General features: G+C 43.7%; 1 protein-coding gene across 4 annotated transcripts in view; it reads right to left on the reverse strand.

Annotated features, from left to right (window-relative positions):
* Positions 1–14,172: 14,172 nt before the first annotated feature.
* LOC131683167 (homeobox protein unc-4-like) overlaps positions 14,173–27,715 on the reverse strand; it is a 1,134,581-nt gene continuing 1,121,038 nt past the window's right edge. For all 4 annotated transcript variants that reach the window (XM_058965002.1, XM_058965003.1, XM_058965001.1 and 1 more), the window contains one exon: positions 14,173–14,662. In XM_058965002.1, coding sequence (XP_058820985.1) covers positions 14,320–14,662 — 343 coding nt within the window. In that variant the 3' untranslated portion in view covers positions 14,173–14,319. The remainder of the gene's footprint in view (positions 14,663–27,715) is intronic.

Genomic DNA, 27,715 nt, shown 5'->3' on the forward strand with positions numbered 1-27,715 from the left:
GAGCTATGGAGGACGTATGAGCTCTAGATTACAGGAGATTTGCCAACTATTCTCTGAAAAGTTCGCGAGTGTTTTCTCCAACGAGAATCTGACACCGACCCAGGTTTCACGCGCGGCTCTTAATGTACCTCAATCATACCAGCCTTTGAACTCTATCAATATCGACAATAATATGGTACAACTGGCGATTGGCAAAATGAAGGCTTCAACTTCGGCAGGCCCAGATGGTATACCAACTATTATTATAAAAAAATGCTCCGCCGGTCTAATTGAACCTCTTTGTCATCTGTTTCAATTATCGCTAACAACCGGAGTATTTCCCGAACTCTGGAAATCCTGCTTCATGTTTCCAGTTCACAAAAAAGGTGATATAAAGGTAGTTGACAACTACCGTGGCATTACAACGCTAAGCGCAGTTCCAAATCTGTTTGAAATGGCTGTGTTGGAACCCATCTCCAGCCACTGCAAACAGCATATCTCCGAGACTCAGCATGGATTTATGCCGAAACGTTCAACATCTACGAGTCTTCTGTCGTTCACAACATATGTTACAGATGCCATGTCGGACGGACTTCAAACTGACGCTATCTACACGGACCTTTCAGCTGCCTTTGACAAGATTAATCACGCTATTGCAGTGGCAATGTTGGATAGACTTGGCTTTGGTACTAATATTCTCCGTTGGCTGCAATCGTATCTCAGTGATCGTCGTCTAGCAGTCAAGATAGGTGATTGTGTATCCGAAGAGTTCTTTGCTTCATCTGGTATTTCACAAGGCAGCCATTTCGGTCCATTGATTTTTCTTCTGTATTTCAACGACGTCAACTTTTGTCTAGAAGGACCACGGTTGTCTTTCGCCGACGATCTCAAGTTATACCATAGAATCCGGAATACTGATGATGCAGCTTTCCTTCAACGCCAACTGGTAACCTTTGCGGAATGGTGCGAGTTCAACCGAATGACCCTAAACCCCAAGAAATGTACGGTCATTACGTTCTCGAGGAAAAAAAACGCCGATTCGATTACTGTCTAGCTGAATCCACGATTGGCAGAGCGAATTGTGTCAAAGATCTCGGAGTTTTTCTCGATGAACAACTGACGTTTAAACAGCATATCAGCTATATTGTCGTAAAGGCATCACGCTGTTTGGGGTTCATAATGAGAATATCTAAGCATTTTTCAGATATTTACTGCTTGAAATCTCTCTACTGCTCACTCGTTCGATCAACTCTGGAATATTGTTCAGTTGTGTGGAACGCTCATTATCTTAACGGTGTCCATCGAATTGAGACAGTACAGCGCAGATTTGTTCGGTTTGCCCTTCGTCGATTGCCTTGGAGCAACCCTCACCAGCTGCCAAGTTACGAAAACCGGGGTTTGCTTATTGGACTCGATACATTGCAAGTGCGGCGGGATCTATTCCGTGCTATGACGATTTCGGATATTTTGCAAGATCGAATTGACTGCCCCGAGTTTCTCAGTGCGATAAATTTGAACGTTCGCCCCCGCGCTCTTCGCAATAATTTATTCCTCCGATCACCTCTTCGCCGGACTAACTATGGAGTAAACGGTGCCATCATTGGTTTGCAGCGGACCTTCAACAGAGTGTCATCCGAGTTCGATCTTCACATTCCACGTAGCAGATTACAATTTGACTTTTTAAATAGATTAAGAAATTATCATTAGGACCACACTGTGTCTGTTGATATCAATTATAAATAAATAAATAAATAAATTAGAAGCTATCGAAAGCATTGGATAATACTCGCCTATTGGTGTTAATTAGGGCCATGGCTACCATTTAAACCACACCCTTTGTGAAAAAGCAATCTTCCAGTATGTTAGAGGTTCGGTTGACACAGCGATGGAAAGGTTGATTATGCCTTTTGGTTTTGGCTAGAAGTTAACTTAGGGACTCCTGTTTCTTCCGCCTTCCATGAGATGAGAGCAGGACACCAGCGACACAGCATCCAGGCTTTACCTCTTAATCGACCACAACCGAGAAAGTTTTTTTTTTTTACAATGGAGAAGACCTTTATGCCCTAGCCCAGTACACGTGCTAACGGTAGGGTCCAATCTACCACACTGGGTGCACTGGGGCCGTGTCGGACTCGAATGGTGACCAGCCATTAATACCGACTAAACTCCATTGGGCTCCGCCATCATTCCTCCCAGGAACTACCTCTCGGTATTACTTCTGGGGGGATGGCTGTACTAAGTGTACTCATTCACTCTCACTCACGCGATCATACATCCTGTATGAGGCTTACTTGGGTGCTCTCTCAATCACACTTTGATTCGCTCTCAAACACTCCCACATGAGGCTTACTTTTGTGCTCGCCCTACCCATCCATGTGAGGCTGACTTGGGTGCTCACCCTATCACCTGATTCACTCTCAATCGTGCCACTCTATTGTACCTTTGTCACTCCCTCTGGCATCCCATGTGGGACATTTTTCTTAGGCCCCACTTCTGACATACCATGCGAGGCTGACTTTTATGCTCACCTTTTTCATTCCTTGCTAGGCTGACTTTTGTGCTAGCCTCTACCAACCTGTGAGGCTGACTTTTATGCTCACCCTTAACATGCAGTGTGAGACTGACTTGGATGCTCACCCTTTCACTCCTCTGCCACGCCATGAGGCATCGATAGCTTAGTTCCAACATACTACGCTACGACCCTTCCGTCTTGGCATGAGGCAGTCCACATATACGCCTATACACTCACTCTTTTGTCTTGCTTCGGGGTGGCTGGGTTTACCCCTTACGCGGTTGCCATTCGCTGCGCCAACCTACCTCGGCATGAACAGACCATTCACTCTCTTATTTTGCGCTTGGCCTTTTTCGCTCCAGCTAACCAATCACTAGTTAGCCGTGCCCGCCGTCTGTTGCTCGGTTCGCCAGATTACCTGTAGCCTACTGGCAATCTGGATGGTAACAACCGAGACTGCGTTCCACTTCTCCACCGTTTGACACATCCGCTGAATAAGGGTATCCGGGGTTGTGTCCCAGCCACAGACGTCAATCATTGCTCTTCTTTCGACGTCGAACCGATGACATACGAACAGTATGTGTTCGGCAGTTTCATCTACACCTGGGCAGTCCGGGCAGACTGGGACCTCCGCGTGCCCGAACCTGTGGAGGTACTGACGGAAACAGCCATGGCCTGACAGGAATTGTGTCAGGTGGAAGTGAACTTCCCCATGGGGTCTTCCCACCCAGCTCGATATGCTAGGTATCAGCCGGTGGGTCCACCTACCTTTCGAGGAGTTGTCCCACTCACGCTGCCATCTGGCGACCGAGGTCGCCCTGGTGCGCTCGCGGGCTCCCCTATTTCCACGTAGCTCAAAGCACTCCTCATCTTCCCGAATGACCAGCCCGACTGGCATCATGCTCGCTATCACGCAGGATGCATCGTGTGATACCGTGCGGTAGGCAGATATCACTCTGAGGCACTTCACGCGGTAGGTGCTCTCCAGTTTCTGTAGGTAACTGGTTACCCTCAGTGCTCTTGACCATGACGGGCCGCCATACCTGAGGATAGATACGGCAACGCCTGCCAGTAACCTACGTCTACTGGCGCACACCTTTGAGCTGTTGGACATCATTCTCGATAGTGCCGCAACAGCAGTCGACGCTCTCTTGCACGTATAGTCGACATGGCTGCCGAAGGTCAGCTTGTCGTCTATAATGACTCCGAGAGACTTCAGACTTCGCTGTGAAGTGATCGCGACTTCTCCCACATGGATAACTGCATGTTGTGCCGACTTGCGGTTGTTGACGATAACTACCTCCGTCTTATGATGAGCGAGCTCCAGGCCTCTCGCGCTCATCCATTCCTCCACCGTGCTAATCGCGTGTTCTGCGGTTAGTTCTACCTCAGGAATTGACTCCCCGTAGACCTCCAAGGTTACGTCGTCGGCAAAGCCGACGATCTTGACCCCAGGAGGGAACTTCAGTCTCAGAACCCCGTCATACATGAGGTTCCATAGCACCGGGCCTAGGATCGAGCCCTGCGGGACTCCGGCGGTAATCGGAACCCTTTTCTGACCGGCATCGGTCTCGTATATCAGTACGCGGTTTTGGAAGTAACTTTCCAGGATCCGGTACAGACCCACCGGTAGGCTAAGCCGGTGTAACGAGAGCGCGATGGCATCCCAGCTTGCGCTGTTGAATGCGTTCTTCACGTCAAGTGTCACTAACGCACAGTATCGAATACCTCGCCTTTTTCGTTGGATCGCTATCTCGGCAGTATTTATCACTGAGTTGAGAGCGTCCACTGTGGACTTACCCTTCCGAAAGCCAAACTGGTTGCTTGACAGACCGTCCGTACCTTCCGCGTACGGGGTGAGCCTGTTGAGGATGATCCTCTCAAGCAGTTTTCCAGTCGTGTCTATCAGACAGATTGGTCTGTACGCCGATGGGTCGCCTGGCGGCTTCCCGGGCTTCGGCAACAGCACCAGTTTCTGCCTTTTCCATCTATCGGGGAAACGGCACTCGTCAAGGCATCTCTGCATAGCTAGCCTGAACATGTTCGGGTTCGCTATGATCGCTGCCTTGAGAGCATTGTTTGGAACTCCATCCGGCCCTGGAGCTTTGTTCATTGCTAGGGATTTAGCCACTGCGAGTAGTTCTTCATTCGTCACTGGAGCCACCATTTCGACCGTGCCCGCACTGTCTCGTAGTGCAGGTGGCCAGGGGCTTGTGGCTCGAGACGGGAAGAGTACTTCGATAATCGTTGCCAACCGGTCCGGAGACCGTTCTGGGGGTGAGTAGCCCCCTTTGGTCTTGGCCATCACAATCCGGTAGGCGTCACCCCACGGATTCGCGTTGGCACTCTCACACAGGTTGTCGAAACACGCTCTCTTGCTGCTTTTAATAGCCTTGTTAAGGGCTAATTTCGCAGCTCGAAACACTTCACGGCGGTTCTCTCTTGCATCCTCGGTGCGAGCTCTTTGCATCCTACGTCTAGCTCTGAGACAGGCTGACCGTAGAGCTGCAATCTCGGCACTCCACCAGTATACCGGGCATCTACCGTTTCTTGGTAGTGTTTTTCTCGGCATAGTGGCGTCGCACGCGCGTGATAGAACAGCTACCAGCGCATCCCCGCTTAGACTGTCGGTGTTGGCCTCCAGTCCCAGGGCCGCGGTGAAAGCTTCGCTGTCGAAGTGATTGGACTTCCACCCGCGTACCTGACAGGGATCTCCCGCCCTCGGATGCTGCACACCATAGTTGATCTTAAAGCGGATTGCTAAATGATCGCTATGGGTGTAGCCTTCGTCTACCCCCCATTCCATGCCTGGAGCCAGACTCGGGCTGGCAAAGGTCAAATCAATCCACGCCTACACTCCGTTTCTACGGAATGTACTAGCGGAGCCATCATTAGCTAGCACAGTATCGAGTTTCGCAAACGCTTCCATTAGCGCTTGACCCCTGCTATTTGTACAGCGGCTGCCCCACTCCACTGCCCAAGCGTTGAAGTCTCCCGCTATTACTACCGGTTTCCGGCCCACGAGGTCCGACGAGAGCCTGTCGATCATCTGGTAGAACTGTTCTATTGGCCACCTTGGTGGGGCGTAGCAGCTGCAATAGAACACATCATTGATCTTGGCAATCGGCACACCCTCGGCGGAGGGGTGTATTACCTCTTGAACCGGGAACCTTCCCGTTGTACAGATTGCCACCATTCCAGACCCGTCCGACACCCAATTGCCGTTGCCGGCAGGGATACTGTACGGGTCTGATAAGAGGGCGACATCTGTCCTCGACTCCGAGACCGACTGCCACAGCAGCTGCTGGGCTGCTGCACAATGGTTAAGATTTAGCTGTGTGACTCTCACGGCTTCTTCTTATTTAACTCGCCGAAGGGACACGAAGGTCCGCCCATAGCATGTTTATGGGCTTGCTTCTTAGCGGTGCAGATAAGGCACTTATATGCCTTAGTACACCCCCGCTCTTTATGCCCCTCCTCGCCGCAGCGACGACATAGCTTGCTCCTATCTATGCCTTTGCATTCGTATGCTTTATGGCTGGATTCTAGGCACCGATGGCACCTATCCACTGAAGGCGGCTGGGGTATACTAATAGGGCATACCGACCAGCCGATCTTCAGCTTCCCTTTCTCGGTTACCTTTTTGGCATCCGCATTCAGTAGCCTGAGGTAGGCTACTTGGGTGCCAGAGGGTCCGTCCCTCAATCGCACAGAGGCCCGCTCGATTGTGACGCCGCATTGCTCCTTGACGGCTGCGACGACGTCTTCTGCGGTCGTGAACTCGTCCAAGTGCTTGCACTGGAGAGTTGTTTCCGCACCTAGCGACCTGATTTGGGCGCCCTCACCAAGGACCTCTTGGGCCAAGGCCTTATATACTGCACTTGATTGTGCGCCTCGCTTCAGCACCAGGAGCATCTCTCCCGTGTTGGTGCGTCTTACGCTACGCACATCCTGCCCAAGGGCCGAGAGGCTTTCGGCCGCCTTCATCGATTTAAGGACATCGGCGTATTTGTCCTTGTCGGTTTTTAACCACAAGGCTTCGCCTCTGTCCTTGGCCTTCCTCGCAGGCCGCGGTACCTCCGGTTTCGGTGCCGGCTTTTTCTTGGTAACCAGCGTCCAGGGGTTTGAGCCCCCCTGCCCCGGTCGGGCCGGGTTGCTGGTACCATCGCTCTCCACAGCGAGGTCACTCTCGCCCTCGCTTACCTCACCCAGGCGGCGTTTGACCTTGACGGTTGCACGCCGAGTGGTGTCGGTTTTGGCACCCTCGCCTGGCGACTTCCTAGGGCGCTTCGCATTCGATGCCGTCTTGCGATTGCCCTTTCCCTTTCCCTTCGAGGGGAACTCGGTCGCCGCTCCGATCGACGTGGCTGCTCCGTAGAAGGTAAAGGCCACTGTCTGTGAACCTCTATCGACCTTCTCTCTTTCCTCCCTATTGGAGGCCACTGTCTGGGTTTCTCTGTCGGGCCTCTCCCGACATTCCACCCTCTCAATATAGGCCTGCTGTTCCTGTCTTGCGACACGAACAGCTTTCCGGAGCTCCAAGAGGCTCAACTTCAACTCCTTGGCTATGTTCTGCTTTGCGCTAGCGAAGTCGATTATAGAATTGAGTTGCTTCGCTACTTTGCGCATCGCAGCTATTGGCCCCTCCGATGCATTGGTAGGGATATTGCCTACTGCTACTGGGGGGTCACTGGTGCTTTCGGATGCAGCACTCATCGCTCCACTACTCTCCCCACGGGGGGGAGACCTCGCCAAACCACCTCTTGCGAAGGGGTTTGGCACCTCCGTCTGTTTGTTTTTATTTTAATGTAGAATACATTTAAGGTTTCAATATAGGGGTCCCGTTTCAAAATATCGGCTGCGGCGCCGCGTCAGATTTTGAACGTTAATAACTTTTATCATACTTAACAGAATGATTTGATTTTTAGACCAATTTGTTGCAAATATGTTCCTCTATGCTGTATTAAAATTTGAAGTATGTATAACATGTACTAATAACAAAAAAAATGTGTTTTGAAAAATCTTTCGAAAACGACTCGGAAAAGTGAAAATTTTCAGCCCATCCCGCACAGAGCCGTCGTTATGGTAGACCAACCGAACAATAAAATAATGAAAAGTTTATATATAGGTCCATTACATGTTTGTTCGTATGGTTATTCGCATTGGGTTGCTTGACGAGAGCACTTGGTGGGGGAAAGACGGCATATTCCTTTGGTTAGGCCATTAGAAGCCGGACGGAAAGGAAAGGCTCATGCACGGCACGAGAACGAGCGAGAAAGCGATAGTAGTGCATATTAGCGCGATTATATAAATATCTGTCGGTCGGTTTTTCTCATCATTCGTATTCGTTCAAGCACTAGCAAGCAGCCAGTCCACCGAAGAAAAGCAGTCGGCGATGACGACGGCGGAAAAAGTGCCCCAGCTACTGGTGACTCATCGCAACCCGATCAGGAACTGTCGCCCTGCAAGAATTTCGCCCCAACTAAAGGGCAACAGAGAAACTAATCTGCGTTCTAATAAGAGTTAAACTGGCTCACCGTGTCCGCGGGGAGTGCGTCTGAATTATGCTCCCGCAATAAAACAATAAACGGTTCTTTACAGGACCAATTAATTGTGTTCTAATAAGAGTTAAACTGAAATTTACATTTTATGGTGTATAACAAATAATTTTCAGAAAGCAATATAAGAAATACGATGTGTGGAAAGAAAGAAAGAGAATTTAAATTATCTTCTCTCGCTCGTTTTCGTGCACTGCTTTTCCATTCCTTTCTGCTGCTACTACCATCATAACTAAAACGAATGTGCGTGTTCCCCCACCATCTCATGACCAGTGTTGCCACAATTGCATGTCGCTATTACAATTTGAATTATTTTATTGATCCTCTCTAGTATTGATAAAATATAGAACGTGCAAAGTACACTAGTCGCATGCTTTTATTCGAACTTTTTGGCAGCCTCCGTTGATTAACTGCATAAATCGATTTGTTTGTGCAGCTCCTTTCTAGTAGCAAACTAGATAGCCTTTATCAGCGCTAACAAATAACACGAAAGAATTTAAATTTGTGAAAATCTTTTCCTTCCTTCTTTTCAAATCTGCAACATTCTTTGAAAATATTGTTTGAATGTTGTTATTGAAAAACTGAACATGCAAGTTTGCTAGCATTGGCCACTAGATTGAAGGCGATGGAAAGACAGAATATTCGTTTTGGTTATGCTAGTATTGGTAGCCGAACGGAAAGGAAAGGCGCAGGAATGGCACGAAAACGAGCGAGAGAGCGATAGTAGTGCTTTCTCGTATATGAATATTGGTCGTTCGGTTTTTCTCATCATTCGTATTCGTTCAAGCACTAGCAAGCAGCCAGTCCACCGAAGGAAAGCAGTTGGCAATAGCGACGGACGGAAAAAGTGCCCCAGCTACTGGTGACTCATCGGAACTGTCGCCCTGCAAGAATTTCGCCCCAACTAAAGGGCAACAGAGTAGGCTATCGTTCCAGCGTCTGGGTCGTGAGATTGTGCAGGACTGCAAAGTCGAGCTACGCTTACAAAGCTCAGTCGTAATGATGCCCCGAGAAGCCAACGATGCCTACTTGGTCGGTTTGTTCGAGAATGCAAAATAGTGCTTTCTAGCTCACCGTGTCCGCGGGGAGTGCGTCTGAATTATGCTCCCGCAATAAAACAATAAACGGTTCTTTACAGGACCAATTAATTGTGTTCTAATAAGAGTTAAACTGAAATTTACATTTTATGGTGTATAACAAATAATTTTCAGAAAGCAATATAAGAAATACGATGTGTGGAAAGAAAGAAAGAGAATTTAAATTATCTTCTCTCGCTCGTTTTCGTGCACTGCTTTTCCATTCCTTTCTGCTGCTACTACCATCATAACTAAAACGAATGTGCGTGTTCCCCCACCATCTCATGGCCAGTGTTGCCACAATTCCATGTCGCTATAACAATTTGAATTATTTTATTGATCCTCTCTAGTATTGATAAAATATAGAACATGCAAAGTACACTAGTCGCATGCTTTTATTCGAACTTTTTGGCAGCCTCCGTTGATTAACTGCATAAATCGATTTGTTTGTGCAGCTCCTTGCTAGTAGCAAACTAAATAGCCTTTATCAGCGCTAACAAATAAAACAAAAGAATTTAAATTTGTGAAAATCTTCTCCTTCCTTCTTTTCAAATCTGCAACATTCTTTGAAAATATTGTTGGAATGTTGTTATTGAAAAACTGAACATGCAAGTTTGCTAGCACTGGCCACTAGATTGAAGGCGATGGAAAGACAGAATATTCGTTTTGGTTATGCTAGTATTGGTAGCCGAACGGAAAGGAAAGGCACAGGAATGGCACGAAAACGAGCGGGAGAGCGATAGTAGTGCTTTCTTGTGTTTTCATATATGAATATTGGTCGGTCGGTTTTTCTCATCATTCGTATTCGTTCAAGCACTAGCAAGCAGCCAGTCCACCGGAGGAAAGCAGTTGGCGATGATGACGGTCCGCAAAAGTGCCCCAGCTACTGGTGGCCCATCGCAACCAACTACCGATCAGGAACTGTCGCCATGCTAGTATTTCGCCCCAACTAAAGGGCAACGGAGCAACTAATCCGCTGGCTAACATTTCAGCGTCTGGTTCGTAAGGTTGTGTATTACTTCAAAGTCGAGCTACGCTTACAAAACTCAGCCGTAATGAAGCCACTGATGCCTACTTGGTCGGTTTGTGGGAGTGGGCGTAAATTACAATAAAAGCAACGGTTCTTTTCAGGACCAATCAATTGTGTTCTAGTGAGAGTTAAACTGAAACTTTTATTTTAAGGTGTGTAGCAAATTTTCAACAAGCAACATAATACGTTGGGTGGAAAGAAGTAGCTTGCACACGGAACAAAAATTTAAATTATCCTCTCGCTCGTTTCGTGCACTGCTTTTCCATTCCTTTCTACTGTTATTATCAGTATTACCAAAACGAATGTGTTGTTGCATGTGTTTAAGAGAAACGTTGAAGTCGCATGCTTCTATTCAAGCTTTTTGGCAGCCCCCGTGAACTAACTGCATTAAATGATTTTTTGTGCAGCTCCGTGCTAGTAGCAAACAAAATGGCCCTACCAGTGTCTGATTCGTGAGATTGTGCAGGATTTCAAAGTCGAGCTAAGCTTATAAAGTTCAGCCGTAATGGTACCCGAAGAAGCCAGTCTTGTCGTTTTGTTCGAGGCTACAAAACAGTTCGCCAGGCACGTAACTATCATGCCAAAAATATCCAACGATCCAGCGCATCACCATCAACACCAACGCCGATACCAAAGGTTCTTTTCAGAACCACCATTATTACCATAGAGAATTATTTGAAAATTTCCCATTCAAACGTGATTCTGTTGAATATTATTAGATTTAAATTAACGTCTCGAATTGAAATCACGACGCTCCGGTTATGTGACAGACATTACCCACCCATCTTTTTTTATTGTGACCACGACACCCCATTTCAATATTTCTGAATGAACAGAAGGTCGAGTTTGGAAAGTTTGTAACTTTCATTGTACTTAACCAAATTACACAATGTTCGCACTAATGATTCAGAAATATGATCAGGAATCTTCTGTTAGATTTGTAAGTATGTATAATTTACATGAATAAAGAAAAATTGATTTTCAGGAATCAATTATTATCTGTTCTTCCATTGGCCAGTACTACGCGACTTCCTCATGCTAACAATTAATTTCATCGTTAGCCATCTCCCTCACCAAGGCCAACAACGCCAACAAAACCGGTCCTTTTCAGGACCACCATCATTTTTGTAAAGAATAATTTGAAATATTCCTCGCCCAAATCACCTTTTGTCCGAAAATTCCAATGAGTATCAACATATTTGAAGAACGTGTTCCTTATGTATTCTACATCTCTCCGGTTATGTCGCAGACATTACCCACCCATCTTTTTATTTACCTCCATGTATAGTCCCACGAGTAGCGCGAGAAATATATGTCCGCCACGCCAGAGCTCCGCATTAGCGTGGTAAGGGACGCTTACTGTGGGGGTTGCCCAGGTACCCCACAGGCTCCGTTAACGATCGAGCATCTTTTTCACCCCCTCGATCACTCATCCCTCGGCACGGGTCGCTTCATGCCTTGGAATTGGGGTTATGCCCTACCTTGCTTTACGTGGTGATCTCGGCCCGGATCATCACAACCATCCTCCTTTACCAGGGCTTTGGACCTGTAGCTCTGGTTCTCAATAGTTCCATGTACGTATGTTATTACAGACGTGCTACTATTGAGATCCGTCATTCGCTAGCGGAGTTAAGTTTGTACGCTAGCGGAGAAAGTTTGTACTACTTGAATTGTATATGACACTAGATCGGTTGGGATGTGAAGTTTCCCAGCGAACTTTTTAAATGTTTTGGGCCAAAAAACTAATGAGTAGTTTGGACATCTCTTTTGAAAGTTCAATTTAATTGTTTGCTAGTTTATGTTTTAAAGGCCCCAAAACAACATGTAAGTACTTGGAAATGACCTAGTCTGGCGAGTCAAAAGTTAAAGCGATGACCTTGGAAGCCACTCGGCGCATGCTCGAGCCGCAGCCAGGAGGAACTCTTATAGCGTTTTCGTTTTTTCTTTTTGCTACACCGGTGTAGTGCAAAGAAAGAGATAGACTGATTACACCCAAGTTTGAATGAGTGTAGCACCCAGTACACCGGTGTAGTGCACTGGCAAAAACGAAAATGCCATTGGTGATAAGTAGGGTTGTAATACTAACCCTGCATTCGTACAGTACAATAGGAATACTCTACGAAATCTGCGGAATCAGAAGGTCAAGTTCCGCAACGAAATGTTAGTAATAAGGTATTGATTTTGATAGAGAATTATTGAAACTCAACGATAAAGTTATAATGGACTGTTCATGACACACAACTTGTTCTATGTAGTATGTAAATACTTAAGTCAAAATGCTATTTTGCCGTATAACTAATCCTACTACTTTCAAGGATCTTTCTGGGTCGGGGTCCTACTGGACATATACCTACTGGCCCATAGTACCAGTACATTACTTGCGGTATAAATTAGTTTCGTCAACATTTTGTCTATAGAATATGATAATAAGATGGTAATAATATATGTCTTGATCACGAGGTAAGAAATATGAAAAGCATTGGTTCCAATAGCCAATCTGTTCTGTCGAGTCTCGACCTAGATAGTTGTCTTGTGTTAGTATAAGTAGTTCTTCAGCTCTGAACGTTCGAAATTCACTTGGATATCCGTTGAAATAACTGGTCAAGTTACGTACCGAAATTCGGCAATAGAAGCCATACCTCATATTCGTGGATTCAATATTTTTGGTCAATCAACCATTACTTGAAAGCAAATGTTATGCGTAGCATATAAAAAATCGTGGTATTTTGATAAACTGTCAAAAATTTGGGCAAAAAATACCCGTGAACACCCATGAAAAGCAGGCACACGCATTAGGATGTTAGGAAAAATCCGCCCATGTGCCAGAGGCTAATAATCACTCGATTGATTTGAGCAATCTGATTGCTAGCATATATTCATAGCATAAAGTCATAAAGTTCAAAAGAAATAAAGTAGTTTTCAAAAGGAAATCATTCTTTTATCATAATTTATTATACTGGTGCAATATTTTGGCGCTTCTTGTAGCTAGTGTTAGTAATTTAAAAATCTTTTTATAAATTTGTAGTATCAATAGGAAAGAGATCGGCAATCGAAGCTTTTTAGTAGATTTCTCCACAAACGAAGCCTTATCTTTGAGTTCTACAAACAGGGCAGTCCATAAATGATGAAAGGAAAAAAATTCATTACATTTACCTCCTCCCTCGTCTCAGGTCATTGATCATTTCTCTGGTAAATAAGTCACAAATAAGATTTTTTTTTCTTCGGTAGAAATATATTTGGCATGTTTTAGTTTACTTTTTTCCTCCACACGTCACAAAATGTTGAAATTCTTCATTGCCCCAACCAAAATACAAGTGTGACATGATTTATAATTAGCCTCTACACCAAGCTTTCGGCTAGTACTAATTTAGCACAAATGCTGTGCATTTCTACAGCGCAGAACAAGCGACGGTATAATGCGTACGATGGCACAATTGAAAAAAAAAACGCTGTTATTAAGTTATTCAAATCCAGTTTTACTTGCTACCATTAGTTTCCTCAGATTTTTAAGAATCTATTGGTATACTACACTTGGGTAGTTTTATCGAGAAAAGGCGGGTCGAAAAAATCATTCATTTCATTTGCTTGCACGCGTACATTCATATGAGTATCGTTGTATGCGTATTATATTGATATCCTCAATTCGGTAGACAAGAAGAAAAAGAAGCCCGATGGGAGCCTTATACTATGTTCACACTACAGAGTTAAAACATGTTATAATAATTAGCAACAAGAAAAATGTCATCAAGATAGCGTTAAAACACGTTTTAACTCGTAGTGTGAACGTAGTATTAAGTGTTTTATAATAATCGGAAGCCGCCATCCTGAATTTCAAAATCGCACTAATCATCAATTTTTGTCGTCTATTGAACACTACCTTTCAAATGACATGCCTATTAATGATGGTTTTCAGTGTTTCGAGGTAAGCGGAATCCGCCATCTTGAATTTCAAGATGGTCCCAATGATCGTTTTTCGCCTTCCTAATCTAAAACGATGAAACGAAAGAAATACCAATATCGTCTAAAATATCGTTTATTGAATATGTCACAGAAAATACGGCATGTAACAAAACATAATTAGTACCTTAATTGTATCGAATTGTACGCAATGGTAGCATCTGAACTAAATTATTGGTAGGAAGCTTTACTGCATACACAGGCTCTTCACGTATTATTGAATAGCAGTGATTCTATACTAAATGGATTTGGCCTCATACTATTTCTATCCGTGTCAGTATTCTCATCCAGAGCATCGTCGATACTGTACCGCCTTTCTATATTACAGTCTTCTGGTATCTCATTCGATTCTGCTCCACCGACAACATCGATTGGATCTTCATCATCGTCGTCGTCATCGCCACCATCTTCGCTGTCAGAACTAGAGTTACTGCGATGCTGGGTTACATATTCTGCTTTAAGAACCTCCAAATCAACATCAATTCCTTTAGCTCGTAGCTTTCTAGCCTGACGCTCAAGCGCTTTTGCTAGTTTTTTTCGACGACGTGCCCTGAAATAAGATACAGAAACATGTAAGTGTAACTTCTGCCTGACGGTATATACATTAGACTATTATTTTTATTAGTGATGGGCCCTGTTGTACGGCAAAACGAAAACTTGATCACATCAAACGAAAACAGATCTGTGTAGAATTTAGGACGATTGGTTATTACCGACGTTTTAGTAGCTATGGGAAACCGTAGGCGACTCACATAGGAGTGTTTGATTGAAAAACCTGGCCGATATTATTTTAATATTTGTTTTCAGCAGAAATTAATGGTTAACTAATAAAGGGGAACATGGGGAGACTTGACCAGGTTTTCAGCTAAAACTGCATAAATCTCTAAAAAGGCCTTCAATCCCTCAAAAGTGATTGAGATATAATGTGCAAAGTTATTGTGCATGTTCATGATTTTTTGCAGAATTTTTAACTTAATATTTGAAACGTTACAAAAGTTTTTTTTTGGTCAAGTCTCCCCACTGTGGGGAGACATGACCAAGACGTGCACCGAGCAAAAAGCATCTGAGAATTTCATAAGTCTCGACATATGAACCAGCCTTCTGGCGATGCCATTGAACGCTTTAGAATGTCATAGGCAGGCTTATGAATTCATTTATCTTTATTCATGCACTCCATAGACGTACAAATAATGTATTTCATAAAACAGTCTTATGACTTCCCTCCAATATATGCGTTTAAGAATTTCATAAGTTTTTCTTATGAAACCCATATGAAATCTGTTATTGATTCTATAAAATTGTATTTTGTTTTTCGTAAACGTCACTTTTGTGAAAAGTTCATAATTGTTTCTTATGAATTCAGTACTGGCCTGCACGGCCAACCAGGAGCTAATAGTTTCAGGCCAGCACTTTTTGATTACCGCTGTTTGAAACAAAAGAAGTGAGATTTTTGTCAAATTGCTACAAAATTTTAAATAATTGTTTTTTATGTTATTGAATAAATTACTATGAGCATTAAATCAGTTTACATGGTTATGATTTTTACAGAAGATATCCGATTATTTGAAATGAAATAAGTTGTGCATATAATTAGTGTCTGACGCGTATTTTATGATTATCAAAATCAATTGAGAAGTAACAATCATTATCATTCAGTTGTCTAAGCCCAGTTTCCCACGAAATATTGACGAAGCGTTGCTCATTATGTACAAATTTTACCATTTAATGAGTTTTCTCTTCAATCTTCTGAAGGGATCTACACTTGGCGGTTCATTTGTCCCGAATTTAGTTCAACAAGATGACCACACTAATGAACTCATTATGAATGACGTTCATGTTTTACAATTCTCGGTGGTTTGTTTACTTTGTCAGTTGCGTGAGTTCGAGTGCAACGGGTTCCCATCTGTTAATTTCAAACTCACGTACTCCCATGTAAACAAACCACCGAAAATTGTCAAGCGAAGTTCATCCGGCTCATTTTGGGGTTATGTCGGTTGGTGTAAAACCTAATATCCTCTAAAGGTTGATTTTTACTGTTGATTTTTTGTCTACTAAAGATGCTCGAGAAATGTCAGCCATGTTCTATTTTTTATATAAAGGTACAATAATATCCATAAAAAAACTTATGACATTCATTCGAACATTGTAATGAATTTCATAAGACTGTTCTATGCAAATCATTGTTTCCACTATATTTTTTGCTTATAAATATCAGCAATTTTCATAAATGGGCACCTATGGCGTTCATTCGGACATTTTCATAAATTTCTTAAGACTGTCTTATGAAAATAATAAGAGATGGATTTGGAAAATTTCCCCTCCAAATCATAAGACAAACTTATAAAATCCATTTAAAATCCTTATGTCTGAAAGTCATAAGACGTTTTTATGGAAATTCAAAGTAAATTTTGCTCAGTGTGGGAGACTTGACCAAGACATGGGAGACTTGACCAAGAGAACTTTGAAGAATCATAACAAAAAATAATGACACAAAACATACTGTAATTATTTTTTTCCATATTGTCGAGATCTTTAGGTAGCAGTAAAAAAAATAAAAGGGTTGCATTTGAAAAGTTTCGATTTTTTTAAATGCATTTCTTTTTAAGGATTAACTATACTGCTTGCATTGCATGTTCACGCATCACGAAATCAGTCCTACTATTGCTAACTTTGTTTGCTAATACTAAAATATAAAGACTTATGTTTGAGGTGGGATTTTTTTATGGCGTGATTAACAATAACAGTAGTTACCATAGAATAATAAAAATCAGTAATTTTGTATTTTTCTTAAGCTAATTGCCACTTGGTCAAGTCTCCCCATAAAATCTTGGTCAAGTCTCCCCAACATTAATTATTGCGTTCAATGTCATTCAAATTCTAGTAATAACTATTCCAATGTTCCAATTTATGTAAAATCATTTCACTGCTTCCAGGACTGTAGAGAGAAAATTCGGGCCCGGGGGGTCCAACATAAGGGCCCCCACCATTGTAGATTATTCAACCATCAAAAGTTTAAGCTCCGAGATTTATTGGAAAAAATACTTCTCTGTTAAGTATAGTGCAACTTTATGGTTACAGTTTTTTGCAGCATTTGTTTATAATATAGTGGAATAACCAGATTTTAATAATCTTAGGGATGTTAATTTATTGAAGTTTTTCTCAACAGCTCTTCATGAGCATGAGCTTACAATTCGAAAAGGCTACAATGCCATTGGCCGAAATAAGTAAAATTGCACAGAAAATCATCGAATGGGGCTTCCATTTTTTCAATACCTAAGAAAAAGGAAACATATTCAATCTGATCAAACAATGAATGGAATTGAAATAAATTTTGGAAAATATAAAGAATAAAAGTTAGACAAATTGAAGAGGAAGAAAATCCCCGAATAAAACTACACATACAAAAAAAATATAGGAAACCGTCAAAATAAAAAAAGTACTTATCTTATCTTATCTTATCTAGCTCAGCTTTTTAGCGAGTTATGGAAAATTCCTTGTAGAATAATCAAATAACGATTATATGTTGTCACTACTACGATGTCGTCTTTGTAACATTCACATCTCTTATACGACGTTGAATGTCGAAAAAGAGAAAAGAATTAAAGGGTTGTGTACAGGACATGACCACGGTGACATTAAAAATGTAGCTTTTTTCAAGAGCGTGCAAATAAATTTTATCAATCACATATATCGACTCACGTTCTTGCTCATTCGCCTGTTTTCATATGTTACAATTTGCTATACACCCTCCCCATTAAAACATAATTTATTGAAGGTCATTTAACGGTAATCTATAGGTTTGTTCCAGTACACGGAAGTCACTCCGGAGTAAACAGGAGCAAAAAATCTTTGCTCCTTTTTACTCCGGTTTGCTACCAGAAGAAGAAAAAAGAGAAGAAGAGAGTTCAGGAACGATTTTCTCTGGAGTACTTCCAGTTTCTCCTGGTACTGGAACAGACCTTATTATTACCAGCCCCCTGGCAACCCTATACCATCATATGGAGTTTGACAGCGACCTACATATATGGGGCGTTAGGGCATGTTTAGGAGTGCTTCAGTTCTAGATTCATAATTTTGACAGTTCTATAATATGAAACTGAAAATTTTAAAACTAGAACTTGCCGTCTCCAGCAGCAGTTTTAGCGGGTGTTCTATTTAGTTTAAAATACATGTCTCGTCATGCCTTCAGCGTTAATGCATTCAAATTTATTTTTCCCCTGTCTATCGGATCTAAGTGTCTTTGCTGAAAACTTTGCATGTATTTAAAACACAGTTCTATACATGTTTTAAAATCAGCAACAAATAGAACGGCACAGTATAACAGTTTTAAATTTTGAAACAAAACTGTTCGAAATTATAAAACAAAACGCTCTGCTGGGGATGTGAATGTTTCAGTTCCAGTTCTAACGCTCCTGAACATGCCCTTATAGCTATAAAGCCCCAAACAAAGAATTATGTTCGGCACTGTACACGATATTCAAGCATTCCACACGACGTTTTGCATCTTGTGGGATGATTTAACAGCATATTATTCAGAAAAACAACATTTAGTAACTGATTACAGCTTTTAATCATTCAATTCAAAATTAATGTTTTGATTTTCATGGCAGTGATGCTGGCTGTACAGAGACGTCGTCCTTGACAGGAGGCTGATTATTACAATTAATCAAGTATCTCACTAGGTGATTGGCATTATTTGGCGTATCCATCTAGTAAAAATAGACTGGTCTGTCCAGAAAATATATTCAAAAGAAAAGTTTCATATTGAGAACTGTGATGAGGAAGCCCGCACCCGCCAACGGAAATATACAGATTCTCCATGAAATATGAAATTTCATTTTCCATTTAAATTTTCAATAATGTACTAATTAACTAAACAATCTTAAGGTTAAGTATTTCACACTATTTCACACTACAAGTTAAAACATGTTTTAACTTGTAGTGTGAACGGAGTATAAACATTGTATTATTAAACCAATTCTGCAGCGTTTTATGTTATATAGGTGTTTTATGTGGTAATAGGACTGACATAATTATATCTTCAGTACAGCGGTTTGTTTCATAATTTAAAACAGATTTATATTAAAATTTTAATTGGTATACCCAACCGTTCTATTTGTTGTATACTTTAAAACGCGATTAGAACTGTGTTTTAAATACAGACAGGACAGATACTCTGACTGCTTAAACTGGAAAAACAATTTTAAGTCCAGTAACGCTTAAGACATGGCTTGAATTTTAATCGAAAAAGAACACCCGCCCTATTATATCCTAACGTATGAAATTTCATACGCAGAACTATCCATCGTTTAACGCGTATTTACTGCAGAATTTTGGCATCTAACTGCTTTATTATTGCACTAATGGGATCATTGCACCTCATATTTCATTGTGAAACAAGACAACTGCCATTTTTTTTATAATTTTGTTTACATTTTTGAACCGTGTATAGTTGGGGCAAATGGCGGCTGAAAAGTAAGCAATACATTTAATTGAATTTTATTGTTGGAATTCGTGTTAATAATTCCATTATGTGACAAAACGTTCATACAGGTGTAAAATAAGTGTTGTGTATCAGAAAATCCGAAGAACTATGTCAAACAACTTAAAATTTGTTTTTATTTAAGCGTACGAAATTTTTTGCGCGAGATATTTTTCTTTTCAAAACCATTTTAAGCGGTTATTTTATTTTTCCCATAATCTTTGATGCATTTTTTGGTGGAATTGAAGATATCACTGCATTTGGCTCACTTTTTGAAACCCCTGGGTTTTTTTTATCTTAAATACGTTTATTTAGGCCCAAAGGCTTTAGCTTAACGAGCCGATAATTCATTTTTTTTTAATTACATTTCACATGTTAGTGGGGGAAGGGAAAGCCGTATTTAGGGGCGACTTGCTCTCCTCTTATGTAAGTAAAGGAAAAAGATAGAAAGTGGGATACATATTGTGTAATTGACATCGTCGTTTGCTGATCGATCATTGTGGCGGATATGCACACTTTGTTGTAGTGTTGTAGTTTCTGTAGTATCATCTGCATGTGAGGTATGTCATGATGTTCTGGGTAGACGGTTATCAACTCCGCTAGCGAATGACGGATCACAATAGTGGCATGTCTGTAATAATATACGTACATGGAACTATTGAGAACCAGAGCTACAGGTCCAAAGCCCTGGTAAAGGAGGATGGTTGTGATGATCTGGGCCGAGGTCACTACGTAAAGCAAAGTAGGTCATAACCCCAATTCCAAGGCGTGAAGCGACCCGTGCCGAGGGATGAGTGATCGAGGGGGTGAAAAAGATGCTCGATCGTTAACGGAGTCTGTGGGGTACCTGGGCAACCCCCACAGTAAGCGTCCCTTACCACGTTAATGCGGAGCTCTGGCGTGGCGGACATCTATTCTCGCGCTACTCGTGGGATTTAACATGGAGTCAACAAAAAATAAAAATAAACAGGCGGAGGTGCCAAACCCCTTCGCTAGAGGTATTCTGGCGAGGTCTCCCCTCCGTGGGGAGAGTAGTGGAGCGATGAGTGCTGCATCTGAAAGCACCAGTGACCCCCCAGCAGCGGTAGGAAATAGCCCTACCAACGCACCCGACGGGCCATTATCGGCGATACGCAAAGTGGTGGAGCAGCTCGATGCAATAATCGAGTACACTAGCGCAAAGCAAAACATAAGCAAGGAGTTAAAACAGAATCTCCTGGAACTCCGAAAAACTGTTCGTGTCGCAAGACAGAAACAGCTGGCTTATGCCAAGAGGGTGGAATGTCGGGAGAAGTCCGACAGAGAAACCCAGACAGTGGCCTCCAAGAAGGAGGGAAAAGAGAAGGTCGATACGGGCACTCAGACAGTGCGCTTCACCTTCTATGGTGCAGCCACTTCGCTTGAAGCGACGACCGAGTTCCCTTCGAAGGGAAAAGGCAAGGGCAAGGGCAATCGCAAGACGGCGTCGAACGCGAAGCGCCCTAGGAAGTCGCCAGGCGAGATGCCCGGTATACTGGTGGAATGCCGAGATTGCAGCTCTACGGTCAGCCTGCCTCAGAGCTAGACGTAGGATGCAAAGAGCTCGCACCGAGGATGCAAGAGAGAAGGCCATTAAAAGCAGCAAGAGAGCGTGTTTCGACAACCTATGTGAGAGTGCCAACGCGAATCCGTGGGGTGATGCCTACAGGATTGTGATGGCCAAGACCAAAGGTGGCTCCTCACCCCCAGAACAGTCTCCGGACCGGTTGGCGACGATTATCGAAGTACTCTTCCCGTCTCGAGCCACAAACCCCTGGCCACCTGCACTACGAGACAGTGCGGGCACGGCCGAAATGGTGACTCCAGTGACGAATGAAGAACTACTCGCAGTGGCTAAATCCCTAGCAATGAACAAAGCTCCAGGGCCGGATGGAGTTCCAAACAATGCACTCAAGGCAGCGATCAGAGCGAACCCGAATATGTTTAGGCTAGCTATGCAGAGATGCCTTAACGAGTGAACTTTCCCCGATAGATGGAAAAGGCAGAAATTGGTGCTGTTGCCGAAGCCCGGGAAGCCGCCAGGCTACCCATCAGCGTACAGACCAATCTGTCTGATCGACACGACTGGCAAACTGCTTGAGAGGATCATCCTCAACAGGCTAACCCCGTACGCGGAAGGTACGGACGGTCTGTTAAGCAACCAGTTTGGCTTTCGGAAGGGTAAGTCCACAGTGGACGCTCTCAACTCAGTGATAAATACTGCCGAGATAGCGATTTAACGGAAAAGGCGAGGTATTCGATACTGTGCGTTAGTGACACTTGACGTGAAGAACGCATTCAACAGCGCAAGCTGGGATGCCATCGCGCTCTCGTTACACCGGCTTAGCCTACCGGTGGGTCTGTACTTGTACCTGGTCTGATCCTGGAAAGTTACTTCCAGAACCGCGTACTGCTATACGAGACCGATGCCGGTCAGAAAAGGGTTCCGTTTACCGCCGGAGTCCCGCAGGGCTCGATCCTAGGCCCGGTGCTATGGAACCTCATGTATGACGGGGTTCTGAGACTGTAGTTCCCTCCTGGGGTCAAGATCGTCGGCTTTGCCGACGACGTAACCTTGGAGTTCTACGGGGAGTTAATTCCTGAGGTAGAACTAACCGCAGAACACGCGATTAGCACGGTGGAGGAATGGATGAGCGCGAGAGGCCTGGAGCTCCCTTATCATAAGACGGAGGTAGTTATCGTCAACAACCGCAAGTCGGCACAACATGCAGTTATCCATGTGGGAGAAGTCGCGATCACTTCACAGCGAAGTCTGAAGTCTCTCGGAGTCATTATAGACGACAAGCTGACCTTCGGCAGCCATGTCGACTATACATGCAGGAGAGCGTCGACTGCTGTTGCGGCTCTATCGAGAATGATGTCCAACAGCTCAAAGGTGTGCGCCAGTAGACGTAGGTTACTGGCAGGCGTTGCCGTATCTATCCTCAGGTATGGCGGCCCGTCATGGTCAAGAGCACTGAGGGTAACCAGTTACCTACAGAAACTGGAGAGCACCTACCACGTGATGTGCCTCAGAGTGATATCTGCCTACCGCACGGTATCACACGATGCATCCTGCGTGATAGCGAGCATGATGCCAGTCGGGCTGGTCATTCGGGAAGATGAGGAGTGTTTCGAGCTACGTGGAAATAGGGGAGCCCGCGAGCGCACCAGGGTGACCTCGGTCGCCAGATGGCAGCGTGAGTGGGACAACTCCTCGAAAGGTAGATGGGCCCACCGGCTGATACCTAGCATATCGAGCTGGGTGGGAAGACCCCATGGGGAAGTTCACTTCCACCTGACACAATTCCTGTCAGGCCATGGCTGTTTCCGACAGTACCTCCACAAGTTCGGGCACGCGGAGGTCCCAGTCTGCCCGGACTGCCCAGGTGTAGATGAAACTGCCGAACACATACTGTTCGTATATCATCGGTTTGACGTCGAAAGAAGAGCAATGACGTCTGTGGCTGGGACACAACCCCTGATACCCTTATTCAGCGGATGTGTCAATCGGTTGTAGAAGTGGAACGCAGTCTCGGCTGCTACCATCCAGATTGCCAGTAGACTACAGGTAATCTGGCGAACCGAGCAACAGACGACGGGCACGGCTAACTAGTGATTAGTTAGCTGGAGCGAAAAAGGCGAAGCGCAAAAAAGGGAGTGAATGGTCTGTTCATGCCGAGGCAGGTTTGGCGCAGCGAATGGCAACCGCGTAAGGGGTAAACCCAGCCACCCCGAAGCAAGACAGAAGAGTGAGTGTATAGGCGTATAAGTGGACTGCCTCATGCCAAGACGGGAGGGTCGTAGCGTAGTATGTTGGGACTTAGCTATCGATACCTCATGGCGTGGCAGAGGAGTGAAAGGGTGAGCATCCATGTCAGTCTCACACGGCATGTTAAAGGTGAGCACAAAAGTCAGCCTCACATGGTATGGTAGAGGCTAGCACAAAAGTCAGCCAAACAAGGAATGAAAAAGGTGAGCACATAAGTCAGCCTCGCATGGTATGTCAGAAGTGGGGCCTAAGAAAAATGTCCCACATGGGATGCCAGGGGGAGTGACAAAGGTACAATAGAGTGGCACGATTGAGAGTGAATCAGGTGATAGGGTGAGCACCCAAGTCAGCCTCACATGGTATGGGTGGGGCGAGCACAAAAGTAAGCCTAGCAAGGAATGAGTAAGGTGAGCACACAAGTCAGCCTCGCATGGAACTTAAAAGGTGAGCACAAAAGTCAGCCTCATGTGGGAGTGTTTGAGAGTGAATCAAAGTGCGATTGAGAGAGCACCCAAGTAAGCCTCATACAGGATGTATGAACGCGTGAGTGAGAGTGAATGAGTACATTTAGTACAGCCATCCCCCCAGAAGTAATACCGAGAGGTAGTTCCTGGGAGGAATGATGGCGGAGCCCAATGGAGTTTAGTCGGTATTAATGGCTGGTCACCATTCGAGCCCGACACGCCCCCAGTGCACCCCGTGTAGTAGACTGGACCCTACCAATAGCACGTGTACTGGGCTAGGACGTAAAGGTCTTCTCCATTGTAAAAAAAAACACGGTTATCAAGTAGGGTATGCACCGAAGACTCGTCAAGCAATGCCATATTGTAGATACAGGGTGGTGAGATTCTACTGTGAATGAGAGAGGGGAAAGTGTATTAAACTTGGACATCAATAGTTTTCAAAAAGATATAGATAAGAAAAATATAGGGGTGGTCACGGCTTGCCAGGACGTCCCGGACTGGCACATAGGGTGATCTACCTCGGGCCTGAAGGGAATCTATTAGTTGGGACCTGGCAACACAGTACTCTGCGCAAAGCCAAACAACATGCTCGATGTCGTGATAGCCGTTCTCACAAACACAATGATTACTTTCAACAAGCCCTATACGACGGAGATGCGCGTCAAACGAGTAATGGTTGGACATGATCCTTGACATCGTACGAATAAAGTCCCGGTTCACATCCAACCCCTTATACCAAGCATTCGTTGATACCTTCGGGATAATGGAATGTAGCCACCGTCCCAGATGCCCATTGCTCCATGAGGTTTGCCAACTATCGAGCGTCCTCTGACGAGAGATACTGAAAAATTCGTTGAAGCAAATTGGTCTTTCGTAAGTGTCGCCTTCTAATGCGCCCACCTTGGCTAAAGAGTCCGCCTTCTCATTGCCCGCAATAGAACAATGTGACGGGACCCAAACCAAGGTAATCTGGTAAGATTTTTCAGATAAAGCACTAAGATATTCCCGTATTTTCCCCAGGAAATACGGTGAATGCTTTCCAGGCTTCGCCGCAAGGATGGCCTCAATGGAGCTGAGACTATCCGAAACGATGAAGTAATGGTCTGAGGGCAGGGTGTCAATGATCCCGAGAGTATACTGAATGGCAGCTAATTCTGCGACGTAAATTGAATCAGGATCATTGAGTTTGAATGAGGCAGCAAGATTTTCGTTGAAGATACCGCAGCCTGTGGACCCGTCGAGAATTGATCCCTCAGTGTAGAGCATTTTGGCGCAGTCGACTTGATGGTATTTGTTATAGAAAATATTTGGGACCACTTGTGGGCGAATATGGTCCGGAGTTCCACAAATCTCTTCCTTCATGGATATATCGAAAAACACAGTTGGATCAGAAGTATCTAAGAGATGAGCACGGTTGACGTTATACGTAGATGAATTGATGTTCTGTGCCATGTAATCGAAGTACAAGGACATGAATCGGGTCTGAGAATTAAGCTCGACCAGCCTTTCGCAATTTGCAATCACCAATGGATTCAGAATATCGCATCGAATGAGCAATCGATATGGGAGGTCCCAAAATCGATTTTTCAGTGGAAGAACGCCCGCCAGCACTTCGAGACTCATCGTATGGGTCGAGTGCATGCAACCCAAGGCAATACGCAAGCAACGATACTGGATTCGCTCCAGTTTGATGAAGTGTATGTTCGCAGCGGAGCGTAAGCAGAAGCATCCGTACTCCAACACTGATAATATCGTTGTTTGGTACAGTGTTATGTGCATCCCTAGCTAAGCACCAACCGATCGACCGACCCAAGTTAAACATCCAAAATATGCTAAGAAAGCAATTGCAACCATATGTTGACAATTGCCACACAACACGATTTTACTCTATTCCTATGACCCACTCGCGACGAGTAGTAAAGGTTTCATATTGCACAACCTACAACTCAACTGACCTACTGGCTAGAACATGTGCGCTCCAGCGGTCTCGCTGACCCAAAGCGTAGGGCTAGAATAAGAATGTAAACACAGAATGTAAATAGGAAAACAGTATAAAAACACTTGCGCTGCGACAAATAAATGATCAGTTGATCAGTTAATTTTTGGCAATCGGAACCTTGAATATTCGGTCCATACTGGTGATTACTTTCGTAACCCACCATAGTATGGATACCGAATTATACCAACGGTATCACAGCCTTCTCCGCCCACAAAGCTAACCTGCTACATGGCAGACCGTGACAGGTTAGCTCGCGTCGCGTCGTAGAAAAACCAGCAGTGTGACGAAATGGGAAAAACTTATTCAAAGACCGTGGAACACAAGGGTGATCCACAGGTCAATATTATCAACACATTAGAAAACCATACAGAGAATCATGATAATCATGAGGTGAAGCTCTGGATACTAATCGCATTAGTATCATTACTACTATTATTCACGCTTCACCGAGAATACACCCGACGTCTGAAGCGTCACGCTATAGTAGCAGCCAAGTCATTGGCCAAACTCGAGGAAGTTTAGAGCGACGAATTTAAAAAAAGAGACGATGCAGTGTTAGGGAACAGTGGTCCGCAGGGATAAAAATCAAAAAAAAAAAAAAAATTCAAAGATGAACACAAAACTCTATAGTACACTAAACCGGCTGAAGAAATCTAAAGAAACCAAAGTGCCAATAATAATCGAAACCCACCGGGAGTGCCAAAGGAAATTACTAAAAACTCTGGTAACGTTGAAAGTACTGGAAATTAAAGAAAAATTTATGAACTCGTGCGTTGTGTAGTTACTAGTGAATGTAGTAGACATCGTAGGATTAACGGAGCCTATCCATGCAAAAAAGTCAAAACTCAAGGCATGGGCAAATAAACTGCCAAGTGGAGGACAGTTACTAATATCCACCAGTGAGGGAATTTTAACTCACGAAGCAGCCATTCAGAAAGGTCTCGGTGGACAAATTCTAGGATTCTGCCAGTTGAGGACACAAGCCAAATGAAGTTATGTGATCGCCAGCGGGTACAGGAGTGCCTAGACTCGATATACAGCAAGGAACAAATAACCTCACACACACACACACACACACACCTCAGCAGCAGCAGCATAAAGGTAAATGGATGCAGAAGCAATAATAGAAGATAGTATACACGAGCTTATTAAATTAAAAAATAATTTTGAAAAGACTCCTTATCGAAAATACAAAAGGCATACACTTAATAAAAAACTATTACAACTACAGAGTAATTATAAAAACATAACTGACCTACTAGTAGAGTATGAATCAGAAATTGAGGCAACAAGATTTGAAATTAATATAAAAATTAACAGACAACTCTACAATGAAATAAGCCAAATTATACAATTAAAATTGAGAAATATTAAAGATAACTTTAAATTCAAAGCAGCAGTGAACTGCGTAATATTTTGTGCAAGGTTAAGAAAACGTTTAAAATGACAAGTATTTTAGAAATTATAAAAGTGATTACGTCCCTTGTACCGTCTTACGACGGGAAAGGCGACAAATTAGAAAGTATAATTGCTGCACTTAACGCGTGTAAACCTTTTATCACGGAGGCAAATAAACTAGCAGCAATACAAACAATACTTTCGAAACTCGAAGGTAAAGCCCGAGCAGCAGTATCAGATAACGCAAATAGCTTAGACGACATTATAATAAAATTAAAAGAAAAATGCGGAACGAAAATCGAACCAAACACAATAATAGCAAAACTAAACGCAATTAAGCAGTGTGATAGTTTCGAAAAATTTACGGAAGGGATCGAAAAACTTACGCTAGAATTGGAACGTGCCTATATAAACGAAAACGTCCCTTTAGAAACCGCGTCAAAATTAGCCACAAGTGCGGGAATAAAAGC

This window comes from Topomyia yanbarensis, chromosome 2 (assembly GCF_030247195.1).
Source record: "Topomyia yanbarensis strain Yona2022 chromosome 2, ASM3024719v1, whole genome shotgun sequence".
NCBI classification, from domain to species: Eukaryota; Metazoa; Arthropoda; class Insecta; order Diptera; family Culicidae; genus Topomyia; species Topomyia yanbarensis.